Raw genomic sequence first — 23932 nt, forward strand, 5'->3', positions numbered from 1 at the left:
GCAGTTGTTTACTTTTGTGTTCATTTTCTATATTTTTTCCACTCTTTTTGTGTTTGTTGGAGTAATTATGTGTTTTTGTTGTTGATTTGAGATACAGAAAGCTTTATTCATCCCCCACCCATACAAACATATACGACACACTATAGTCATCAATGACAGAGGGATCTCAAAAGATGGCGTATGGGAAGGTGTAAGAATGAAATAGAAAATCATCAGAGCATTAATAATGAAGTATGAAAACAAAAGAAAAAAACAATAAATACCAATACTACATAAAATAATTAATAAAAAATAGAATAAAACCAAGGGTATTGCACATGATTTACATTCCACTAATGTACATTAATATATATGGAAGTGTGGAGCTGTCACATGGAAAAAATACACTATATTTTACAAACAATATAATTATATTGTACAAAACATTATATTGTACAAACAATATACTTTCATTGTATGAACAATATAGTAAATTGTACAAAGATATGTTGTACAAACATGTTACACAAACGTGATGGTATATTGTTTGCACAACTCTAACATCACATCGCACTCAGTCCAGTCTTTCACACCCCTTCCATTGTCCTACCCTGACTCACTCTTCCTTGTTCCCTTCCCCCTCACCTATGTGTAACACTGCCCTCTCTTTTTATATTCTCCAGTTTCATGGGAAAAGTAAGGAACCCCTTTTACGCAACTCAAAAAAATGAAAATTACCACAGCAAGTCATAATTATTAGTTACTAAAGTCATAATTGTGAGATAGAAAGTCATAATTATGAGTTACTAAAGTCATAATCATGAGATAGAAAGTCATAATTATGAGATGCAAACTGCAATTGCTGCTGTTAGCATTTTTAATGTGAATAATAAACACATACTGTATTTTTGCTGTTTATTCAGTTCTAATTCAACACATGGTACATAGTGTAGAAAATAGTGGAAGGACATGAATAAGTTTTTATTGCAAAATTATTCTGTCACAATTTGGTATGTTTCTTTGCAACTTTACAAAAAAATAACAATTTTCTCACAATTATGAATTTATTTCTCATAATTATGACTTTGTATCTCATGATTATGACTTCACTAACTCATAATTATGACTTGTCAAAATGATTATTTTTTTGTGGCGGAAACGGGCTTTCATTGTAAAAAACGAAATCTCCGCCCCCCTGATGTGGGGCGGGGCTTACTGCCCCTTTAAGAGATGGAGATAAAGACGGCAACGCGTCAGTGAGCTGTGAGCCACATTTCATCACCAATCGGCGCCTATTATTTATTTTTTGTTAAATTCTCTATTTCTTTTCTAATTCTGCGGTCTTTAAAGATGAATCTTCAATAAACAAACATTTAGTCTGAATTAAGAATCAAGTGAAATGAGCAGTGGCGGCCGCTCCGTGACGCGTGTCTGATCCGGTGAGTCTCATTTGTTTATTCCATCAATGATTGTTGTGTTTCTACGTCCTTTGATCATGTGTTACTTCGTCCTTTGATCATGTGTTACTTCGTCCTTTGATCATAGCGTCGTTTTAAACTCACGATCCGCTGCCAACGCGTTGTTTATACTTCAAAATGTGTGTGTGTGTGCGTGTGTGTGTGTTCTAGTGGCCATCTTTGGATGCTACAATGGAGACAGACAGTCTCCTGTTGTATCAGCATCATGACTCAATGGGTTTGTTTACTAAATCACTGTTTCAGTTAGACTGACTGGTAATAATAATAATAATAATAATAATAGTCTAAAACAGGGGTCACCAACCTTTTGAAACTTTAGCTACTTCATAGGTACTGAATAGTCAGATTAAGGGCTACAAAAATGCACAAATTTACTCTAAAAACAAATAAGACAAACACAAAAAAACTGAAAAAATCTGCAAAACAATAACAAAAATGACTTCAAAAGGCAAAACAGTCAATAGAAATACACAGAATGACGCCAAAAGCACGCAAAATACCCAAAATAAATGTACAGAATGATTTCATAACACGCAAAACAAAATCATTATTCTCAATGCTGAGTTTATATTTTGATATTGTGGCTCTCGGATCAGAAAATCATCTTTTTGTTCAACAATGCAGAATGAGAAAACTATTTGAAAAATACAATAAACTTTTAAGTAAATTACAGGATGTGTAAATGGGTATCATATCATATCAGATTTTAACAGTCCAAGTCACATTTTACAGGAAATATGATTAAATGATATGCACATTATACCTTATTATATGTAGGGTGTGAAAAACAGTACCAGTAAATATATACAGGTATAATACATGTCGATAAATATGTGGTAAGGGGGAGTTTTGCATGAAACATGAGATATAATGTTGCATATTATAAGAACAGCTTTTGTACGTAAAGAAAAAGTTACTGTGAGGATGAGTAACTTATGATTATCATAAAGTTATGATTTAAACAAAACTTTAGCAACAACACTAGAAAGGATAATAAAGCTAGTCCCATAGAACATCAAACGAGTTTTGATTTGTTGACCAAATATTTTAACGATTAGTTACAAATTGCACCATTAATAATAAAAAATATTCTATTAATATTTTTTTATTACAATATTTTGTTCAAGTGTGAGGCTTTGCCCATGAGGAAGGTGTCAATATTAAGTAAGTAATTGAGCTTCTTTTGAACACTTTAGTGGTTTTAATTATTTAAGTATATCCAATGACAAAAATACACCGTTTCAATTTTGTTTACTTTTCTTTATATATATTTGTCCACAATGTATCAAAGCATTCGATTATTAGAATCTAACCCAACGTTTACATCAGAATTCTCTCTGCAATTCTATCCCTCAGTGATTGACATCAACAGGAAAGCTGCAGCTGAAACGATCTAAATTTGTTATTCCAGGACATCCTGCATGTAGACGATCCAGGCTGTGGATAAAGCAAAAAAAAAACTAAACAATGGAAGATAAACGCAAGAAGCGGAGCCCAAAGGTGTCCCTTCCCCAGCCTCCGCCCCCTCCCATCAATCCCCGTAAGGTTACGGTCCTGCCTGCCAGCAAAAGTGCCACCTTCTCCCTGGGCCTGCCACAGCCCCCCTCCCCAAAGAACAGAGGGAAATACAAACGGTCCATTGGAGCTCCAGGCCAGCCCAAAGAGCTGTTCACAGCTACTGTGGTAGCTCCACCAAAGACCAGCAGGTGAGTGCAACTGGGAGACTCTCCATGTCAGGGGCAGGGGTGGACTGGGTCCTGGCTTTTTTTATCCAGACCAGCCCAGAGAAAACCATGTAGAAACCATTATTAAGTCATTGATTCTCAACATGTGGCTCTTCATGTCTTAATTTTAATTATTATTCCCCAGAAAACCTGAAAAAGGGGAAACTTTTTTAACCCATTTTTTCCTATTTTTTTTTTGGCAATTTTGCAACTTCCTTTGTCAAATTTTTGTGCCTTTTCAAAAAGTTCTGACGCTTTTTTTCAGATTTAAGTTTCCTTTTGCAAATAAATAATAAATATCCTCTTTTTCCCTATTTTTTGTCTATTTTTGCAAGTTGTTTTTGACACTTTTATTGAATTTTTGCCTTTTCTATATTGTTATTGCGGTGGCTATCTACAGTTGCTGTATCAATATAACGACATTCTATCCGTACCCAGCACCCTTATTTGGCCAGTTTAGGTCACGTGACTAAGACTAAACCTAACCCTAACCTTAAGATGATACATACGTGCACTTCGGTAACCGTATCAATAGCACCGGGGGTTGTTCGTATAAATAGACACTTTTTTCTTTTTTTTTTTTTTGCCACTTTTTATCCAAATAAACTAACTTTTGCCCAATAAATACTACTTGTTTCTTTTTTTCCCTACATTTTCCCTTTTTTTTGTTCCACATTTTTGCCTTTTTTCGCTATTGTTTGCCACATTTTGCCCTTTTAAGCTTCCCTTTGCCATTACATACTACCGGGTTCCCCTTTTTTTGGCCACTCTTGACTGCTTTTGGCCCGTTTTAGTCGCTTTACACTCTTTTCTTGCCAAGTTTTGCCACTTTTGGACAATTTTTGGTCACAAAAACTTCCGCTGTACTGAGATTGTTCATTCAATTTCAAAGTAAATGTTAAAAGTACATTTTTGGCATAAAATGCACTTCACTGACAAATATTATCTATTGGTTAAGCAACAATCCAATCACATCAATGGAATCTCAAACCATGGATCAACATTGTCATCATTAGGATACGCCTTTTTTTTATTTTTTTTTTAAAAAAAACGATGATTTTCATTTAAATGCCTGACACGTTCCAGCAATAACATTTTAAAAACATCAAAATTGTTTGGTATTTTGTCTAGCTTTAGGTAAAAAGTAACTGATTGTGTTAAACGGACACATAATGTGTTCTTATATCGAAAGAAGGCCCGTGAATAGAATCCAATTTTATTCCTGGCAGATTTTGTGATATTGAAAAATTTTGTCCCATTGTCCAAAGAATTGATATCGTATCGTCTAGAAACTGGTGATGTACATCTCTAATAGACATATTCTGTAAGCTGAGAGTGATTGAGCATAACCAATGGATTTGAACTCATTTGATTTCCAACAAGTTGATTTTTTTTTTTCTTTTTCAGACAAGGTTTTTCCAGAAATTTTATCTCCTGACAACTGCCAGTCTTCCTCAGAGGTGATTGCTCTTATGTATCCCTATGAGGTCTCTCATAAGGAAAGCATCTTCTGATGGCTTTCATGTGTTCATATGAGTTCATTCTGGGAACCTGAGAGTTCTCTCAATCACCTCTGAGGAAGACTGGCAGTTGACAGTCGAAACATGTCAGGAGACGATATTTCCTGAAAAACGAACGAAACCTTAACAAACGAAATCATTTTTTTTTTTTTTGAACTTCCTCAGACCTCACAAAGAGAAGCCTAGGGCCCCCCAGCCAGCAGGGCCCAGTAAGGTGGTCCAGTCGTCCCCCCTGCAGCACTCCTTCCTCACAGACGTGTCTGACGTGAGAGAGATGGAGGGAGGACTACTCAACCTCCTCAATGACTTCCACTCAGGCAAACTGCAGGCTTTCGGTAAGACAAACGTCTAATGATCCGCCGCTCAGGGAATATCCTGTTACCGCTTCAGATAATGGCTCCTAAAATACTCCAAATGTATCGCATCAAGTCAAGTTTATTTATAAAGCACCTTTCATGTACAAGACAATTCAAAGACACCATGAAAATGACAAAAATTAGGAAAAATCAAAACATGTAAAACAATATCGATGAATAAAACAAAATAAAATCAGATTAAATGGTGTGACTGTTTAATGAAAAGCAGAGTCAAATAAAAATGTCTTTAACCTTATTTTGAAAGAGCTGAGAGTTTGGACGCCACAAAGACTGAACGCTGCTTCTCTCCATGTTTGGTTTTTGTTCTCGTAACATGAAGCAGGTTTATCCCAGACAAACTGAGACCTCTGGGTATTTGATATCAGAGTAGAAGGTCTGAGATATATTGTGGTCCTGAACCATTTAGTGCCTGGTAAGCACGTAACAGTATTTTATAGTAACTTATCTGATTTATTGGAGGCCAGTGTAAAGATTTGAGAGTTATGTGATCCACTTTCTTTGTATTTGTGAGGACTCGGGCAGCAGCGTTTTGAATTAACTGCAGCTTTTTTCTTTATTTTTTTAGGGAGACCTGTGAGGACAGCGTTACAGTAATCCAGTCTACTAAAGATAAAGACAATATAACCTCACTGGACTGTAAAAATAGACAATATAACATACATATAAAAAAAACCCTACAATGTACTGTATTTATCTGTATAGGAATTTTACTCATAGCTTTTCTTCTTATTATCTATTTTTCTGCACCTTATTGAAAAAAAATACTACGTACCCTATGTCAGTGGTCTGCAAACTTTACCTCAAAGGAGCCGTTTTGCCTAATCTCACCTGGATTAAAATCCTTCCAGGGCCGAAAAAAAAAGTGTATAAAATTCTGCACAGTTAAAGTAATATCGAATCATTTTGAGTTAATGGATTTAAAGGACTACAAAAAATAACTTGAATTTGATAACACATGATCATGTGGTCAACACATGTTAATTGCTAATTTCTTGCAACACATAAAGCATGCATATTAAGGCGGCATGTTGGCAATTAATTACATCTTTCCCCACACAAATACAATCTCTATTTTCTTCCAGAATAGTCTTTTTGTTAGTTTAGTTATCTTACAATTTAAAACTGAAGGTTTGCCACAGGTATAAGGAAAGTTGATGGTCAGTAGAGGTTGTAGGAGTTGAAGTAGAAGGTGGCAGAGTTATTGCACAATGTGATTTATTTTTAGGTTAACCAATTGTTTTATCATAAATGTATTTGACATTAATGTCATTAATCATCAATACCCTCTGTAAGAAATAACAATTCATGATTTAATTATTTTTTTTTTTTAAAGCTACAGGGAGCCATTGCAAAAAAGTCAAAGAGCCACATGAGGCTCCAGAGCCGCAGGTTGCAGACCCCTGCTCTATGTAAATACTTGCTGCTGTTTTTTATCCTGCAATACGAGCCAATGCAATGAAATTTTGTTCTTATCTGTACTGTAAAGTTCAAGTTTGAATGACAATAAGGAGAGTTTAAGTCGAAATAAATGAATGCATTTTTCGAGGTCCTGCTGTGACATTATTTTTTTAAGCTGGTGGGTGCTAACTTTCAGCCTTTTTTCTACAATTTTGGTTTCCTCTATGTTTAACTGAAGACAATTTTGACATCATCCAATGATGAATCATTGCCCATTGTTCCACGTGGTCTGTGTGCAGGTAAGGTGTGCTCCTTTGAGCAGCTGGAGCATGTGCGTGAGATGCAGGAGAAACTGGCCAGGCTACACTTCAGCCTGGACAGCCATGTGGAGGAGCTCTCTGAGGACCAGAGGAAGTGTGCGTCCGACCACAACCTCGAGCACCTTCTGTGCAACGTAAGGACGAGTCACAGTGACACACTGCTGCAAGTTGGAATTCAAACAAGCTGCCACGTTGGCTTTTTGCATTCCGTAATATCATCATAGAACTAAAGAATTCAGCCCCCAGGTCATGATGGCATTTTGATTCAAGAAACTATTGGAAGTTTTGAAATTTTGCAAGTAAATACCACAATTTTTTTTTTTGGCAGTAATGTGTGCTTCAATGTGTGCTAAATAAATAAATGAAAATGAAATGGATCCTCAAGGATCATACAATTGTTAACATCTCTAGAATCTATTGACATGTTTTAAATTGGACTTTCCAAACAATCTTGACAAAGGTTTGTGCTTTTGGCATCACTTCAGTTCTCACTCACTTTCTTTTTTCTACCCACAGCTTGAAGAGCTCAGCACCTCCATGTATCCTTTCCAAAAACATAAAAAAATTAAAAAAAGGTATAACCACCACTCACTCCTTCCCTCTATTCACCGCCACCACCATTATACTTGAGCTCCACACTTTGTCACCAGACTGGCTGAATGGATTTCACCACACAATATACACAACTATAACATCACATCACACTCTCACTTTAAAGCAGTCACTTCTTCCCCACCCCTTCCATTTTCCTACCCTGACTCCCTCTTCCCTGTTCCCTTCCCACCTAGGTGTAACACTGAACTCTTTTTTTTTATATCCTCCCTATAATAAAGTTCTTCTTACCCTTTCTTATGGAGGGCTGGTGATGGTCACTATTATGCAAAAAAAAAAACTGTTTACTGGGAATTATACATTGACCAGGTTTAGATGATAGTTTATGGCATGCTGTGTGAATCCTTAACGTCCTGACAACCAGACAAAAGCTCCACTTGGCCGAGAACCAGGAATTAACAAAGACATCTGGACCCTGATGTATTGAGTTGCTCTAGATGGTGATCAATGCAACGACGTCACCTCTGAAAGAGTTATAGGAAGCTTTTTTTTTTTTCTACCCACACATCTCAGGCACAATAACTGATGATCGTGGGACTCGATGCACATGAGCATCAAATATGACTAAAGTTGTAAACTACAGAGTGCAAAACAAAAGGCAGCAGTTGTTTTCTGGAAACGAATGTGTGAAACACTTTGGTAGAAACACTGGCTTTAATATTTTGACCAAAACAAAAGCACAATGCATGAATTTTAGAGTTTTTCTGAAGGTGTGTTTGCTCAGGAGTTTGGACCATATTTTATTATATGCACCAAACCGGTGTGTCCCACTTTAGATCCATCACTACTGTGGACGGCTAGACATTTTGGCATGTTCTCGTTTTTTTTATATCTTTGCTAATTTTTGACTACGCTGTTCATAGTGAGTCAATGTACGAAATGAATTGAAATGAAGTGTATGCAGTTGAGCTAATGTATTTTGATGACAGGAAGGGGAAATGTTTATAACAGCAACCCTTTAAGCACAAATCCATCTACTTCCTGCAAATGAAATGTCTGCATGTTGGAGACACTGTATAGGAAGATCTTTATCTTGCTGAAGGATTTCAATATGGCAGCTATTTTAAGTTAAAAGCTTACAATTTCAAAGTAAAATTTCCCTGGCAAATTACCTGAAGTGATGCTAGTGCTTCGCGTGTAACGCTCAACCCTCAGTGCTTTTATTAATAAAGTATAAACTGTTTTTTGGAGAATTAAACATGTTAAGAAGAATGTGCTTGTATTTCTTTCTAATACATATATGTGCATGTGTTGGTAAGACTCAAATCTCTTAGGCACAAGGTATCTGAGACTAAGCATTTTATGATTTTATTTACTTTTTTTAATCTATTCTAGAAATTATGTATCACTCAACTGGTGCATTTGTAGAATCGTGATATGAGCACCTCCGAAAAGCACCGAATTTCTTTTCCAGATATTCTCATGTACGATTATTCACACAAAGACTTTAAAGAAATATCGTTCTCCTTATTAATAACCATACAGGAGGTCAAAATTTATGGGGATCTCCATTTCTTTGAAATATTGCGATAAAATGCGCAATCTGGATCATGTTCAATATTTTATATTTCACAAAGATTGTTCAGTTACGAACCAAAATATTAATTACAATTTTTTCCCCAATGACAAGTTTTTATTAACTTTTGAAACCGATCCTGAATCAGTACATTGATCCAAACCCCCTTTAAAAATGTAGTGGAATCTTCCATGGGGTATTGTCTATCTTTGGTTCAAATATGATCAAAATCCATAAATTACTTCTGAAGTAATCCTGTTAAAAAACAAAATAAACGCTGATGAAAATCACAATTAAAATAAGATATTGAAGAACAAGAAGTTTATACTGTTTAGTCTTTTTTGCAAATTTTCCAGTGGTCTTAGTCCTTTTAATGTGCTTTAAAGTGTCATACCATGGCTCAAATAGTTTCTTAGACGTGTGTTTATTACATTCATTTAAAAAATTTAAAATGAACACATTTGAGTTGAAAAGCTGATTTTAAACATGTTTGTAAACCTTATATCAAGCACACTGAGGTTTCTGTTACAGAAATAGAAGTTTATTCATATATATATATTTTCCTCTCTCATTTACAAACAAGTTCAATGTTATTTACCGACAGGCGAGTTCAAAGGCTACTCCTAGAAGACAGGGCACTACATCAAGACAGAATCAGACCATAGCCTTCACTGTTTCTCATTGAGCTATAAACTTCTTTTCCTTCCAAGCTGTCATTCAACTGGGAGCATCAGTTGGGAGCCCACTGCAAGTGAGGCATCTGTGTTCATATTTATATATATCAACAAAAAATATAAACAACTACCATCTTTGCAAAAACAAAACCCAAAAGTTATCACTGTACCACCATACAGAATTCAAACAGATGAAGCTAATACTGTGCAAATTCATGTGTGAGCCATACAAAAGTATTTTATACAGTTCTGAATAATCTCAATTCACAAAACTTCAAATTGACTACATTACTTGTTTTTGTTTTGTTTTTTTAAACATCACATTGGACGAGACATTAAAAATATCCACCTGCTCCCCGTTTACTCTCTTGTTTTTGTGCATTTCATTCTTACATTCTGCAATATTGTCTCTGATTGGTCAACAATGCAAACCTAGATCATGAAAAAAACAAAAACATAAAAACAATGACAATCATTGGATTATACGTGTTAAATCCTACTTTCAAAGTGCAAACAGAGCAGGTTGGGTTTAATGAAGGAAGTATGTCAGTAATTGTCCATGCGTCTGTTACCAGAGCAATCTCACTGAGATAAGAATAAATGCTCCTATATTTGAAGGATTCTGTCTTTATTGATATAAAAGTGCAGCCACTCAAGACATGTGAAACCGTTCCATCTTCAAGTAAGGTCAGTGTGAATGTTGTGATCTCTCTGACTCCAAGCTCGATGATTCCAAACTGTGGCTTACAGAAGAACTGCAGTAGGGCACAGAACTTAGAGAAGATTATATCCTTCTGGTTTTGTTCGACATCTATCCATCCGTCCATTTTCCGACGCACTTGTTCCTTCTTCGTGCCGTGGGGGTATGCTGGTGTTTGTCTTTAGCCATCATTAGGCCGGTGGTACACCCTGGACAGGGCGCCAGTCCATCGCAGGGCAATACGCAGTATTGGAAGAAGATGCGGATTGCTCTGATCTAATGTAGAGATGAGAGGATCTTGTTCAAAGTTTGTCTAATTTTTAAAGGCTGAGACATGGCACACTCAGTCAGCTCTGAACCCATCTCGTTGTATAGAGCATTGCACAGGTTGTGAATGCTGCTGCTGTGGGTAGAGATGCCCAAAAGATGCCACAGCAAGGGCAACACTCTCTGCTTCATCATTTGAGGCTTTCGATAGCCGATGTTCGTGACAATAGCTGGACACAGGAAGAGAAAAACAAAAGCCAGATTTAGTCAGACAGATTAACTTTGAAATTGCAATCAAAACCAGCAAAATAAAGAGTTTATAAGTATCAGTTGAAGAATAAAATCCTCCAAATTGACTGGAGTAGAAAACTAGATATATCTTGAATCTCGATATATATCTCTCAGCCCTACTAACCAAACATGACAGCTAATCAGCTGTTCCTTGTGAGCTCTCAGCTTACACAATATTGTATTTACGTTTTCAGAGTGAAAATAATATGTGGTTAACTGTAAGGAATATGACAACAAACAAAAAAATGACAGGTGCTGTTTGGATCAAACACCCATCCATCCATCCATCTTCTCCCGCTTAGCCGTTTCCGGGTCGCGGGGGCAGCATCCTCAGTAGGGAGGCCCAGACTTCAATCTCCCCGGCCACTTCCTCCAGCTCTTCCGGGGGGACCCCGAGACGTTCCCAGGCCAGCCGAGAGACATAGTCTCTCCAGCGTGTCCTGGGTCTTCCCCGGGGTCTCCTTCCAGAGGGACGTGCCCTGAACGCCTCACTAGGGAGGCGTTCAGGGGGCATCCTAATTAGGTGCCCGAGCCACCTCATCTGGCTCTTTTCGATGCGGAGGAGCAGCGACTCTACTCCCAAAATGACTGAGCTTCTCACCCTATCTCTAAGGGAGAGCCCAGCCACCCTACGGAGGAAACTCATTTCGGCCACTTGTACTCGTGATCTTGTTCTTTCAGTCATGACCCAAAGTTCATGACCATAGGTGAGGGTTGGAACGTAGACCGACCTGTAAATCGAGAGCTTTGCTTTTTGGCTCAGCTCCCTTTTCACAATGACGGACTGGTGCAGACTCTGCATCACTGCAGATGCCGCACCAATCTGCCTGTCGATCTCTCGCTCCATCCTTCCCTCACTCGTGAACAAGACCCCGAGGTACTTGAACTCCTCCACCTGGGGCAGAACCTCATCTCCAACCCGGAGAAGGCACTCCACCTTTTTCCGGTCGAGAACCATGGACTCGGATTTGGAGGTGCTGATTCTCATTCCGGCCGCTTCACACTCGGCTGCGAACCAATCCAGTGAGAGTTGAAGGTCACGGTATGTTGGAGCCAACAGGACCACATCATCTGCAAAAAGCAGTGATGCAATACCGAGGCCCCCGAACCGGACCCCCTCAACGCCCTGACTGCGCCTAGAAATTCTGTCCATAAAAGTTATGAACAGAATTGGTGACAAAGGGCAGCCCTGGCGGAGTCCGACCCTCACCGGAAACGATTTCGACTTACTGCCGGCAATGCGGACCAGACTCTGACTCCGGTCATACAGGGAACGAACAGCTCCTATCAGGAGATTCGATACCCCATACTCCCGGAGGACCCCCCACAGGAATCCCCGAGGGACACGGTCAAATGCCTTTTCCAGGTCCACAAAACACATGTAGACTGGTTGGGCAAATTCCCATGACCCCTCAAGGACCCTGCTGAGGGTGTAGAGCTGGTCCACAGTTCCACGGCCAGGACGAAAACCACATTGCTCCTCCTGAATCCGAGGTTCAACTATCCGGCGGACCCTCCTCTTCAGTACCCCTGAATAGACCTTACCGGGGAGGCTGAGGAGTGTGATCCCTCTATAATTGGAACACACCCTCCGGTCCCCCTTCTTAAAAAGGGGGACCACCACCCCGGTCTGCCAATCCAGAGGCACTGCCCCCGATGTCCACGCGATGTTGCAGAGTCGTGTCAGCCATGACAGCCCCACAACATCCAGGGCCTTGAGGAACTCCGGGCGGATCTCATCCAACCCCTGGAGCCCTGCCACCGAGGAGCTTTTTAACCACCTCGGCAACCTCAGCCCCAGAGATAGGAGAGCCCACTCTCGGGTCCCTGGGCCAGGCTTCCTGATTGGAAGGCGTGTCGGTGGGATTGAGGAGGTCTTCGAAGTATTCCCCCCACCGATCCACAACATCTCGAGTCGAGGTCAGCAGCGCACCATCCGCACCATATATAGTGTTGACGGTGCACTGCTTCCTCCTCCTGAGACGCCGGATAGTGGTCCAGAATCTCTTCGAAGCCGTCCGGAAGTTGTTCTCCATGGCCTCACCAAACTCCTCCCATGTCCGGGCTTTTGCCTCGGCGACCGCCGGTACCTGTCTGCTGCCTCCGGAGTCCCACAGGCCAAAAAGGCCCGGTAGGACTCCTTCTTCAGCTTGACGGCATCCCTCACCCCCAGTGTCCACCAACGGGTTCGGGTACAGTATTGCCGCCACGACAGGCACCGACTACCTTGCGGCCACAGCACCGATCAGCCGCCTCAGCAACAGAGGCATGGAACATGGCCCACTCGGACTCAATGTCCCCCGCCTCCTCCGAGACATGGTTGAAGTTTTCCCGGAGGTGGGAGTTGAAGCTCCTTCTGACGGGAGACTCTGCCAGGCGTTCCCAGCAGACCCTCACTATACGTTTGGGTCTGCCAGGTCTAACCGGCATCCTCCCCCGCCATCGGAGCCAACTCACCACCAGGTGGTGATCAGTTGACAGCTCCGCCCCTCTCTTTACCCGAGTGTCCAAGACATGCGGCCGCAAGTCCGATGACACGACTACGAAGTTGATCATTGAACTGCGGCCTAGGGAGTCCTGGTGCCAAGTGCACATATGGACACCCTTATGCTTGAACATGGTGTTTGTTATGGACAATCTGTGGCGAGCACAGAAGTCCAACAACAAAACACCGCTCGGGTTCCGATCAGGGGGGCCGTTCCTCCCAATCACGCCCCTCCAGGTCTCACTGTCGCTGCCAACGTGAGCGTTGAAGTCCCCCAGCAGAAAGAGGGAATCCCCAGAAGGAGCACTCTCCAGTACTCCCTCTAAGGAATCCAAGAAGGGTGGATACTCCGAGCTGCTGTTTGGCCCATAGGCACAAACAACAGTCATGATCCGTCCCCCCACCCGAAGGCGGAGGGAGGCTACCCTCTCGTCTACCGGGGTAAACTCCAACGTACAGGCACTAAGTCGGGGGGCAAGAAGTATAGCCACCCCGGCCCGGTGCCTCTCACCATTGGCGACTCCAGAGTAGAAGAGAGTCCAACCCCTGTCGAGAAGGCTGGTTCCAGAGCCCTTGTTATGTGTCGAGGTGAGACCGACTATATCTAGTCCGAACTTCTCCACCTCGCACACAAGCTCAGGCTCCTTCCCCGCCAGAGAGGTGACATTCCACGTCCCTAACGCTAGCTTCTGTAGCCGGGGATCAGATCGCCAAGGCCCCCGCCCTGGACGACTGCCCGATCCACACTGCACCGGCCTCATATGATCCCTCCTGCAGGTGGTGGGCCTACGGGAGGGCGGGCCCACGTCGTCCTTTCGGGCTCTGCCCAGCCGGGGCCCGTGGGCAAAGCCCCGGCCACCAGGCGCTCGCACTCGAGCCCCAACCCCGGGCCTGGCTCCAAGGTGGGGCCCGGTAGCGCCAATCCGGGCGACGTGAACTGCCTTTGATTTTTATCTTTCATATATAGCTATTGAACCGCTCTTAGTCGGACCCGTCACCTGGGACCTGTTTGCCTTGGGAGACCCTACCAGGGACATTAAGCCCCCGACAACATAGCTCCCAAGATCATTCGGGTACTCAAACCCTTCCACCACGTTAAGGTGGCGGTTCATGGAGGAGTGGAACATTTGGTGTTGGATCAAACACCAAATAGGAAATTTCGAAAGCAAAAAAAACACATACCTGCAACCTTGTCAATAAGGTCAGCTTTTGCTTTGCCGTTCAAAAACATGGCCTTATTGCAGAAAATCTGAAGCAGGTGAGTGTTGTCTATGGTGGAGAAAGAAATATTGATGAACATTTCTTTTTAAAGATTTTCTACACATCATTCATTTCAAAAGCTTAAACTGTGTACCAAGGTTAGAGATCAGAGCATCAATGGCTCTAACAGCAGCACAGTAGATGGTGTTAGTCTTGGAGTTCAGATGATTGTCCACAATAGCTGGGACCAGTGTGTTGACCACTTGGGCCATGTTCTCCTCCAAGACACATATGATTTCCGGCAGGACCATCAAGGCATGCAGGTTGACCTTGCTGTTTGACTCTGTCAGCCTTGCACTTATGGCATCAAACACCTGAAAGAAACAAGAACATAAAAACTATAATTTCACTGGAAGATGTACTTTTATTAAATAAACAGATTTTAAAAAGTAAAAACTGGCTACAAAGAAATGAATGTGTCATGAGCGAGTACTGACCAGATGTATGTTACTGATGATCACTTTTGGGTTGTTTTGAGAGTCAGCTACAATCTGGTTGATGCCCTGGATCCTCACTTTGAAGTCCTTAGACCCCATCAGATCTGAGAGCTGCTCTATATAGTGATTCTTATCAGCAACAGTTTGCGTCTGAGCTTTGCTGCTGTAATGGCTGCAGAGAATTCACAATGCATGAAACAAGCTTTACCACTTTAAGATTTTGAAAAGATTTGGAGTTCAGAGCGTCTAAACCCACCTGTTGGTCTTGTTGACCGGCTCTCTGTTGAGAGATGAGCCCCTCTGTGTTTCGTTGCCCCTCTGTGTTTCGTTGCCCATCTGCGGCCGTCGACCTCTGGCTGACCGTGGGTCTATGGGCTCATTATTTATGCCCTAAAAAGACCCAATCATCTCCACATTAGGTTCATGTTAATGCACATAGTTAGTGAAGCTCAACTCAACTATATTCATAGAGCACTTTAAATAAACAACAACACTGTACCTTTGTCATGACTGTGTTCACGATTTTCTTGATCGCTGCCAGTTCTCTGGTAGCAAGGTTATTATCCAGGACTTTGTTAAATTTTGGTTCGGCGGACAAAAACAGCAACATTTGCCGCCCAAAGAACCTGTAAAGAATGACATTTAATAAAGTAAAGCCAGTATGAAAAACAGTTATAAAATAAACTGGAATTGGCAATCTCTCAAGAATGTTCCAATCTAAACAATGTAAAACGTTTTGATCCTTTACAGCTTGTTAAGCTCTAGAAGCGAGTTAAAATACCAAACTGATCATTTCATCAACAATCAGTCAGAGGAGTTGTAATTAAAAAAATAAATAAAACTGATGAAGTAGTGCTGAAGGTTTTTTCTTTGACGTACCTTGCTTCTGGCGACGCGTCCTGTGCCAGTTTGCAAATGGCAGGTATGAGATGTCCCGCGATATCTTTGCCCCCGGACACAATACGGGCGGCACCAATCTTGGTTACAAGATCAGCTAGATGTTGCGCGGTGCAATTCCTCACCACTTTATTACGATCACTGTCAGAATAAAAATAAAGAAAAATCAAAGTGTTGGAATCTGTTTTGTTTGAACGAGCCCAAGTGCAAAGAACTTAATAAAGTCTGTTTGCATACTCACTTGATTCCCCCTGCGAGTAAAGCATGGAGGCAGCGACTCGGTGTGCAGTGATGCACCATAGAGCCCAGCGCTGCATCTGCATCCTGTCTGATGAAGGAGTTTGAGTCTCCAGCCTTCTTCAGTAACAGCTTCACAGTCTCCTCCAGCTCACAGTCCATAGAATCTTGGAGATATGTGTACATGTCACCCAGCGTACACAGGGCAAACCTCGACACAGCCGATCGGTTATTCTTCATCTAAAAAGAAAAAATGTGACAAATGAAACGTAAAGAACTCAGTTTTTTCCATGACACACGCACTCACTATTCTATTATCTTACCTCTTCCATGACAAACTGACAACACTCGTGAAGCCTGTTCCGAATGACATCCGGGTTGTTTTGGATCAGAGAGCAGAGAATTGTCATACCCTCCTTTTTCTGCTCCCTGCAAATAAAATAAAATTAAACAAGTAGTTCAGAAATAAAAAAAGGATTTATTACATTTCAATTTGTTGAAAACTCCAAAAAGAATTTAAAAATCACTGTGTCTCACCAGTCATTAGAGCTCATCAACTCCAGCGCCATGTCAGGCTTTTGAAGATTAGAGTACTCGCAAGTCTTGGTGACATGGGTGAGCTTGTCTAAGTGGTGCACAAAGAAGAACTAGTTTAGTCTCAGTTGTTTCTCTGTCAGCCAGCAAACAAGCAACACGTTGCTGTGCTGCTTAATGCAAACAAAGGCCTGTGAAAAAAACAAACAAACTGCTGAGTAGATGTAAATTTTCTTGTTTAAAATGTACAAACCAGGGCCAGGAGATGGTGACGGCTGGCTCCTACGGCTGTGACTCCACCTCAGACGTGATGCGGATTTGTGCTTACTGGGGGGCACTGTGGGAGGGCTCGGTTGGGGAGGTGGGGTTGGGGTGTAGCCCTTGATGGGACTGGTGGGGCTGAGAGTGGACTCATCAGACATTGAGTTGCTGTCTACAAATGAAAAGAAAAAAATTCTCAATTATGGATACAAATGTCACAATAAATATGGTTTGATCATATTTTACGACACTTTAAAACAGCGGTTCTCAAAATTATTTGGTTCAAGTACCCACTTTCTCTTATTTCTGGATCCATGTACCCCCTTTGTCAGACTACAACATTTTGCCCAGAATACTATGAAAAAAAACAACTATAAAGCATAATGAAGCAAAGAATAAGTGTTGACACACATTTTGGAATGAAACAGCATTTAGTGGTTCCTGAAGAGATTTATTTCTGTAGTTTTTATCATTCCCGGTCATCTCATCCCAGATGTAGGACCAAGACTGACACTTCTATTTCATTTCATGTTCTAATCAAGACCATTTTATCTAAAAATCAACATTATAAAACCCCATATTTTTTATGCTTTTATTTGTTAATTTTCCACTCTCTCAAGTACCCCCTATAGTGCCATTGCGTACCCTTAGTAGTACACTTACACCCATTTGAGAAACACTGCTTTAAAACATTGAATTATTAACTAATTGCTTTTTAAAATTACTAAGCTCTAACTTTCTAAAATCCTCCCTTGCCTTTATTAACCGTTGATCTGTCATCTTTTTCTTGTGAATAAGACAGCATCTTTTGGACAGAGTGACGAATCTTCTCACGTTTTTGATTCACTTCGGGCAACTGATCATCAAGCTGCTCCAGGAGCAGCGGCTGAGTCCGACCCTGGCGTGGCCTTCCATTCCTTCTCTTTTCCTGCTACAACATGGTCAGAGGAACAGAGACCTGGGTTAACTTTGAGTCAAACAGTTTTCAAAGTGTCATCATTACTGAAAAATAATAGCTGACCTCAACTTCATATTTGGAAGGCTGGTAATCTATTTCTGGCTGCACATGGCTGTAGTCGTCAGCTGGGGCCACGGTGGGAGACCACTCTATAAAGAAGAAGGTCTGCTTATGCAACGGAGTGGGTTCAGGGGAGCTGGTGGACGCCGCAGTGCAGGTCACTTTCTGCCCCACAACTCCAACATCAAGGGTCACTTCATCTGGTTGGAACAACAAAAACAACAAAACTTTAAAATCACTACAGGAAAATACAGCAGAAAAAAGTGTAACCACTTCCTTTTCCAACCTACCTTGAAGGCTGCTAAAGTCCATTGACACACTCTCCCTCAGCTTTTCAGAGGCCCCATGCATCCTTTCTGATGTGTAAGATTTTCCAGGACTGTTGACAGATGTGACAAGTGAGAAATTATGAGAGGAATCTGCATAGCACTGTTCCAGATATCATCATACAACAATGAATAAGAATGAACACAATTAAGATCTTCTACCTGGCTTTGAAGCCACTGAAGCTGGAGCTCAGACTGGGCAGTACACCCTCATTGCCTGAGCTGATGCGCTCTGGGGAAGTGTATGACGAGTCTCCACCAAAGTCAGCCCTCACAGGTGCGTTGAGGCTGTCCAGACCAGCACTACTAAGGTTTGCCTTAGCCCTCTTCTTTGCAGCGCTGTTGTGTAATGAACGCAGCGAGTTCAGCATCTGTGAAAAACATTAAAATCATTAACAGCCCAACATCAACACCACAGACTAGTTTGGATTTTGGTGAAAAGGTATCTCGCACCTCCTGCTGGTCCAGACATTCATCATTGAAGCTTTTTGCGTCCTGCAGAGGGCTGCTCTCCCTCTTGTTGGGCCAGGTGCTGGACTTAGAGAGGGAGGATGCTCTTTGACGAGGGGCCTTTGGTGGGGTTTGCGAGCCCGTTAGGAGTGCAGTGGTAGTATTAAAAGCAAGGGTTTGCTCAACACTGCGGTTTCGGGAGAGTGCAGAACCTTTACTTTCACCTGTGAGACCACACACACACCATTAAAATCATGGGCCAGCTTTGGTCACTGGCTAGAAGGTGACGTTAAGCATTTGTTTTTACACAAATTTGCTTATATGCTAGAGGAAGAAGTTAGCATGTTTAAAGAGTTGGGGATAAGTCTGCATACCATCATCTTTGTCAGAGAAATTGGACATTTTAGGAACATCTTGGCTCAAGTTGAGGCTTCCACTTCTTCGGAGATGTACAGGAAACTCCCTCCTCCTAGTCTTCAGTGGCTCTCCAGAACCTTGAGAAAAAAAAAATGCGTCACATTTTTTCCTCCCTTGAAAGCCATGTATTACTAAAGTGACACAGCCTTCATGACATGCACAACTCTAGTGGCTGATCTTATGTGGGGGGTGTGTCACATTAAATTACATTTCAACCGATTAGAAATGTCTCCACTTTTAATTCTGGACTGTGAACACAAATGACAGTGTTGAACACAGTTCCAAGCACCAATGTCTAAACATTTACACAAGAGCACTAGCTGGCTCATTCTTACAACTTACCAAAACTTGGTACGTAGGCTTCTGGCTGCCTGGGCTGAACAATGACGTCCCTGCTTTCCACCTGTGAATGGAAAGAAAATGATTTATTTTAATAGCCCTACTCCTGTAATTCCATCCACTAACCTGAACAAAGACACGTGGCAGTTAAGCGCAGACAAAGGCCTTTAGTAGACATTCTGCTACTGTAGATTGACTTCACATCATGCACACACACAACCATGTACTCATCGTTTTGTTTAGACAAAGACCGAGCACAGTTTTTGGATGCATCAGGCTAATGTTACTCTTTTGCAATCGGATCAACATCAACTACTGAGCGCTTGGTGGGAATACTGTCAATATACAGTAGAAGCTGTATATACGTAAGCTTTGTTTCAAGAGCATGTCCCTGGTATATGAACAATTATGTTCCCAGCCTGCCTCCCTAAGTGAGCGGTTCAGTAATGGGGTTGCTGGGAAACACACGGCACAGTAAACAGAGTGTTTTTATAAATGATGGCTGATAATAACTTCAAGAGCCATGTATGTTCAGGTAGTACTCACTAACCCTAAGCCACCAGGCGAGAAATAAGCAATTAAAAAAAACTCACGATACAGCGTACAGTTTTTTATATTCATTGAATATATCTAAAAAGAAGTAGGTTGATCATATTTCATCCAAGCCCGATTCGTACACAGAGCAGTGAATTCTCATCCCTGCGGCAATGATGTCAAGAAAATGAGTCACCTCCCAGGAACAGTGTCAGTGACACCTGAGGGCTCTGTGAGGTTTATCTTTCTGCACCTCTCAATGTTTCACAGATAACAAGTAAGGGCGCGACACACATCAGCACTGTTCGCTGTTGTTCGAGGAGTACAATTTGGGTGTTTAAACAAACGTGAACAATCAGTGCTTCGTTAAAAAGATTGTTTGTTTTTTTAAAGGGCTGCAATGATAATCACACCCACAGGCAAAGAGGTGATTCAAGATCGCAGCCCTTCTATTCAGCTGCTCACCATTCATTCTGCATCGTGACAGATACTGCTATCTTTAGGTTTTCTTCCTCAAACATGTCTGAGGAGAGCACAGCTGCTCAGATCTCTTGACATGTTTTGGACATTTGGTTTATTTCCCTTATTTTGTATAATTCCTGCACACTACGGTGGAGACAAATGAGGTGGGATAAACAAAGACCCAAAATAATCCACTTATTTAAAGCTCTTTCCACTTATTGACTGATTGGAAGCAAATCAACACGTCTACTTGGCAACCATAATATTAGAAACGTGAAGTATGATGGCTGTCTCACTGGCTATTCATTTTTTTCCCTTTCAAATAACTGTGCATGTATTTTGTTTATTGATATTACTTCATCATTATACACTTTGTTATATACAAAACTGCAAGACCAAATATTTAGGTTAGCGTTCAATGAATAGATCATTTCTATGGTAACAGTAAATCGTGTTAAATTCACATGAGGATTATTATACCTGCTTTATAAAACATTTCAAAAATAAGTGGCAAAAGCATGTAAATAATCAACAGAAAAAGACAGTTTGAATTAGGGCTGGGCGATATGGACCTAAAATATCGTAAAATGTAAATCTTGATAATTTTAATTAAATAAAGTCTTAGCAGAAAGTTAAATTTGCTGATGCACATTACGTGCCACTTTTGGCTTTTTCTCCTATTAGTAATTTGAGTATTTTGATACAAAATATGCAATAAAAAATACAAAGTGGCTATCCGTGCATAGCCGTACGGACAACCCAAGGTGCTATTCGTACGTGGCGTAAAGCATGTGACCATTCCGTGCAAGAAATTCAAATCCACTTCAGAAGGTTGGGGTTAGGGTTAGTTCGTAACAGTTTATGAATATAAGTATTAATAGCAAACAGAAGTACAAGTACAAAGCATCTTAATCACGTGACCTATCACATCACCGAAACTGGCCAATGAGGGGCGTGACGTACGGATAGAATGTTGGTATATTGATACGGCTACATACAGATAGCCACTGCTTAAAAAATATGTATAGCGATTAGGCGATACTGTAATTTTGCTATATGGCTCAAATGGAAAACTTGATATATCACCCAGCCCTAGTTTGAATGTGAAATTGTATGTGATGATGGCCTCACCTGTTGAGAGGATTTTCCACTTGGTGTGTTGCTTGGTTGTGGCTCATTCTCAATGGAGGAAAGGCTTGACTTCTCCCAGGGGAGTTTGTTCTTCCCTTTCCCTGCGCTGGCGATCCTCCTTTGAGGTGGGAGGTCATCGGTGAGCGAGCCTAAGCTGCCATACCCGTGGAGTCGCTCACTGTCGGGCTTAGACCGATGACTCCTGGCGCTGCTTACTCGCGGCCCATCCATCACCCAGTCCATATCAGCTTCAGACGCAAAGTACAGTGAGCCCCGCTGTCTTGGTATGACCAGCACTAACCCGTACTCAAGGGTCCCGTCTGAGGAGAGTTTTGGTAGCGCATGCCTGGCTCGTCTGGCCTCTACAGCTGCCATTAAGCCCTCTGCGTCCTCATTCTTCTCCACCTTCTCCACAGCATTAATGAAGGGAAGCTTTCGTCCTGACCCGAGGCAGTGGTCAAACAGTGCAAACAATTCGAAAGCAAAGTGACGCACTTTCCTTTTGTTGTCTACCAAGCAGGGTGCGACCTCCGAACAAAGCTTGGGGATGTCGAACTCAATCTCAGGATGACTGAGTATCGCTACCATGATGACATTAAGGACATCCTCCCGTACCCTGGGTTTTTTATGCTTCAGGTTACCAATGACCAGGTCCAACACACGCTGTGGTGGAACAGTTTTCATCAGCTGTCGAAACACATTCAGGTATTCATTCCTTGTGATGGTCCGAGCGTCCCCGAGGGCCTTGAGGGCCACTAAGATTATGCGCTCGAAATATCTGTTTGCACACATGTCCAACTTCTGAACAAGTAAGTTTAAAACTTGCAAGGTGCTGAACATCACTTTGAAGTTGCTGTCCTCCAGAAGTCCGGGTAGAAAATTTATGAATTCCTCAATGCTCTCGCAGGGAACTGATTTAATGTCCACTTCTGAGAGGACACGTTTGAGCTTTTCCACTCCATATGTGCGGTTCTGGTAGTTCTTCCGGTCCAGAAGCTGCTGGTGCAACTCGTGTGAGATCAATGCTGGAATCATCATCGTCATATAGATGAGGGTCACAGGTCAACTGTCAATCTGTGATGAAGAAAACATGGAAATTTTAAAACTATTCAGTCAGAAATCATAAAGCACATAATGGTGAGGGAGGAAGGAGAGTGGAGCATTGATCACTATGTAACAGTAGATTGGTAAGACTGCACTCAACCACTTGTGGCTCACACTGAGAAAGACAGTGGAGCTTACAGGTGGAATTAACCACTGCTGTTGTGCATTCACACGTCAAAGCAAATGTAAAATGCCGTAATCGGACGTTATTGGTGCTTTAGTAACTATATTTCAACAGAAAGTGGGACTGTCAACAATGGATGAACATACACAACACGCAGACTGTTTAGAGACAGAGGTCTGGTGAACAAAAGCACCGGTAATTACTAATAAACTTCAGCTAATTTTGTCGTCACTTTGTGGAGAAATAGAGCTTACATGTCGCCCACTGTTTCCCCCCGCAACGCTGTGGAAGAAGAAACTCCTCCGCTGTCCAAACGCCCGCGTCATGAAGCAGCAGCTCGGCTCTAGGCTCGCTGTCTGCTCGGAGTTCCGCTTTGGAAGATACCGAGTTATTCGCCTCAAAACAGGACAGGCGGACAACAACACAACACAAACACGGTGCCTGCGCCGCAAAAACACACACTCCAAAGGTTTCAAAATGGCGAACACACGTCGCAAACTGAGCGCTTCCATGGTGACGCCGAGTAGGAGGGAGGGTGAGGGAGGGTGAGTGGGAACAACTCAGCTCACAGGTCAACACACAGGAAACTTTATCCATACGCCTGGAGAATCATGTTTTGACATTCATCTATCACCGCATGTGGTCGTCAACTTTCTTACTTCTTATATATATATAATATTTTTGGTGTGGGCATTTGTACCTTTTTTGTCAGTATACCAAGATTTACATTATTTAAATGGTAAATTATCCTGAGAAGTGACAGATAGTGGGAAAAGTTAATCTGAAAGGTATTTTAATAATTATTAACTGTATATGTGTAAGCCATAGAACTGTAACATAATTCACCAGGTTTGAGTTTATATTGCAATTGACAGATTTTGTAGAATTTTCATGCCAATTACAATCACAAAGTCAATTATCTGAACTCAATTACAATTCAACTTCAACAACAGCATATTTTTTTCAATCACAATTATAATTACGTCATAATTTGGATTAATTATCAATTATGCAATTACAATTATAATTGACCCCAACCCTGCTTGTGTCCGATGTTTAC

The 23932-nt window shown here is 41.5% G+C and overlaps 2 protein-coding genes across 3 annotated transcripts; one reads left to right on the top strand and one right to left on the bottom strand.

The window, feature by feature from the left end:
• The first annotated feature begins 1208 nt into the window (after window positions 1-1208).
• ccdc28b (coiled-coil domain containing 28B) lies at window positions 1209-8557 on the top strand. The gene is made up of 6 exons (XM_028438247.1): window positions 1209-1418; window positions 2869-3163; window positions 4867-5036; window positions 6776-6930; window positions 7313-7335; window positions 7773-8557. The coding sequence occupies exons 2-6, from the start codon at window positions 2925-2927 to the stop codon at window positions 7825-7827; spliced, it is 642 nt and encodes a 213-aa protein (XP_028294048.1). The 5' UTR covers window positions 1209-1418; window positions 2869-2924; the 3' UTR covers window positions 7828-8557.
• Window positions 8558-9443: 886 nt separating this feature from the next.
• togaram1 (TOG array regulator of axonemal microtubules 1) lies at window positions 9444-23369 on the bottom strand. 2 transcript variants are annotated; one of them, XM_028438202.1, is made up of 20 exons: window positions 23127-23369; window positions 21645-22718; window positions 19521-19581; window positions 19136-19255; window positions 18765-18985; window positions 18474-18682; window positions 18276-18364; window positions 17989-18185; window positions 17802-17898; window positions 16960-17139; window positions 16710-16797; window positions 16496-16601; window positions 16177-16412; window positions 15918-16076; window positions 15538-15664; window positions 15295-15428; window positions 15039-15210; window positions 14696-14915; window positions 14524-14610; window positions 9444-10795 (listed from the first exon to the last, which is right to left on the bottom strand). In XM_028438202.1, the coding sequence occupies exons 2-20, from the start codon at window positions 22686-22688 to the stop codon at window positions 10575-10577; spliced, it is 3768 nt and encodes a 1255-aa protein (XP_028294003.1). In that variant the 5' UTR covers window positions 22689-22718; window positions 23127-23369; the 3' UTR covers window positions 9444-10574. The 2 variants fall into 2 exon arrangements, with proteins under 2 accessions (XP_028294003.1, XP_028294002.1); XM_028438201.1 differs by having other exon boundaries at window positions 17724-17898.
• Between the last annotated feature and the right edge of the window lie 563 nt (window positions 23370-23932).

The sequence above is a fragment of the Gouania willdenowi genome, chromosome 22 (genome assembly GCF_900634775.1).
Source record: "Gouania willdenowi chromosome 22, fGouWil2.1, whole genome shotgun sequence".
Taxonomy (NCBI): Eukaryota; Metazoa; Chordata; class Actinopteri; order Blenniiformes; family Gobiesocidae; genus Gouania; species Gouania willdenowi.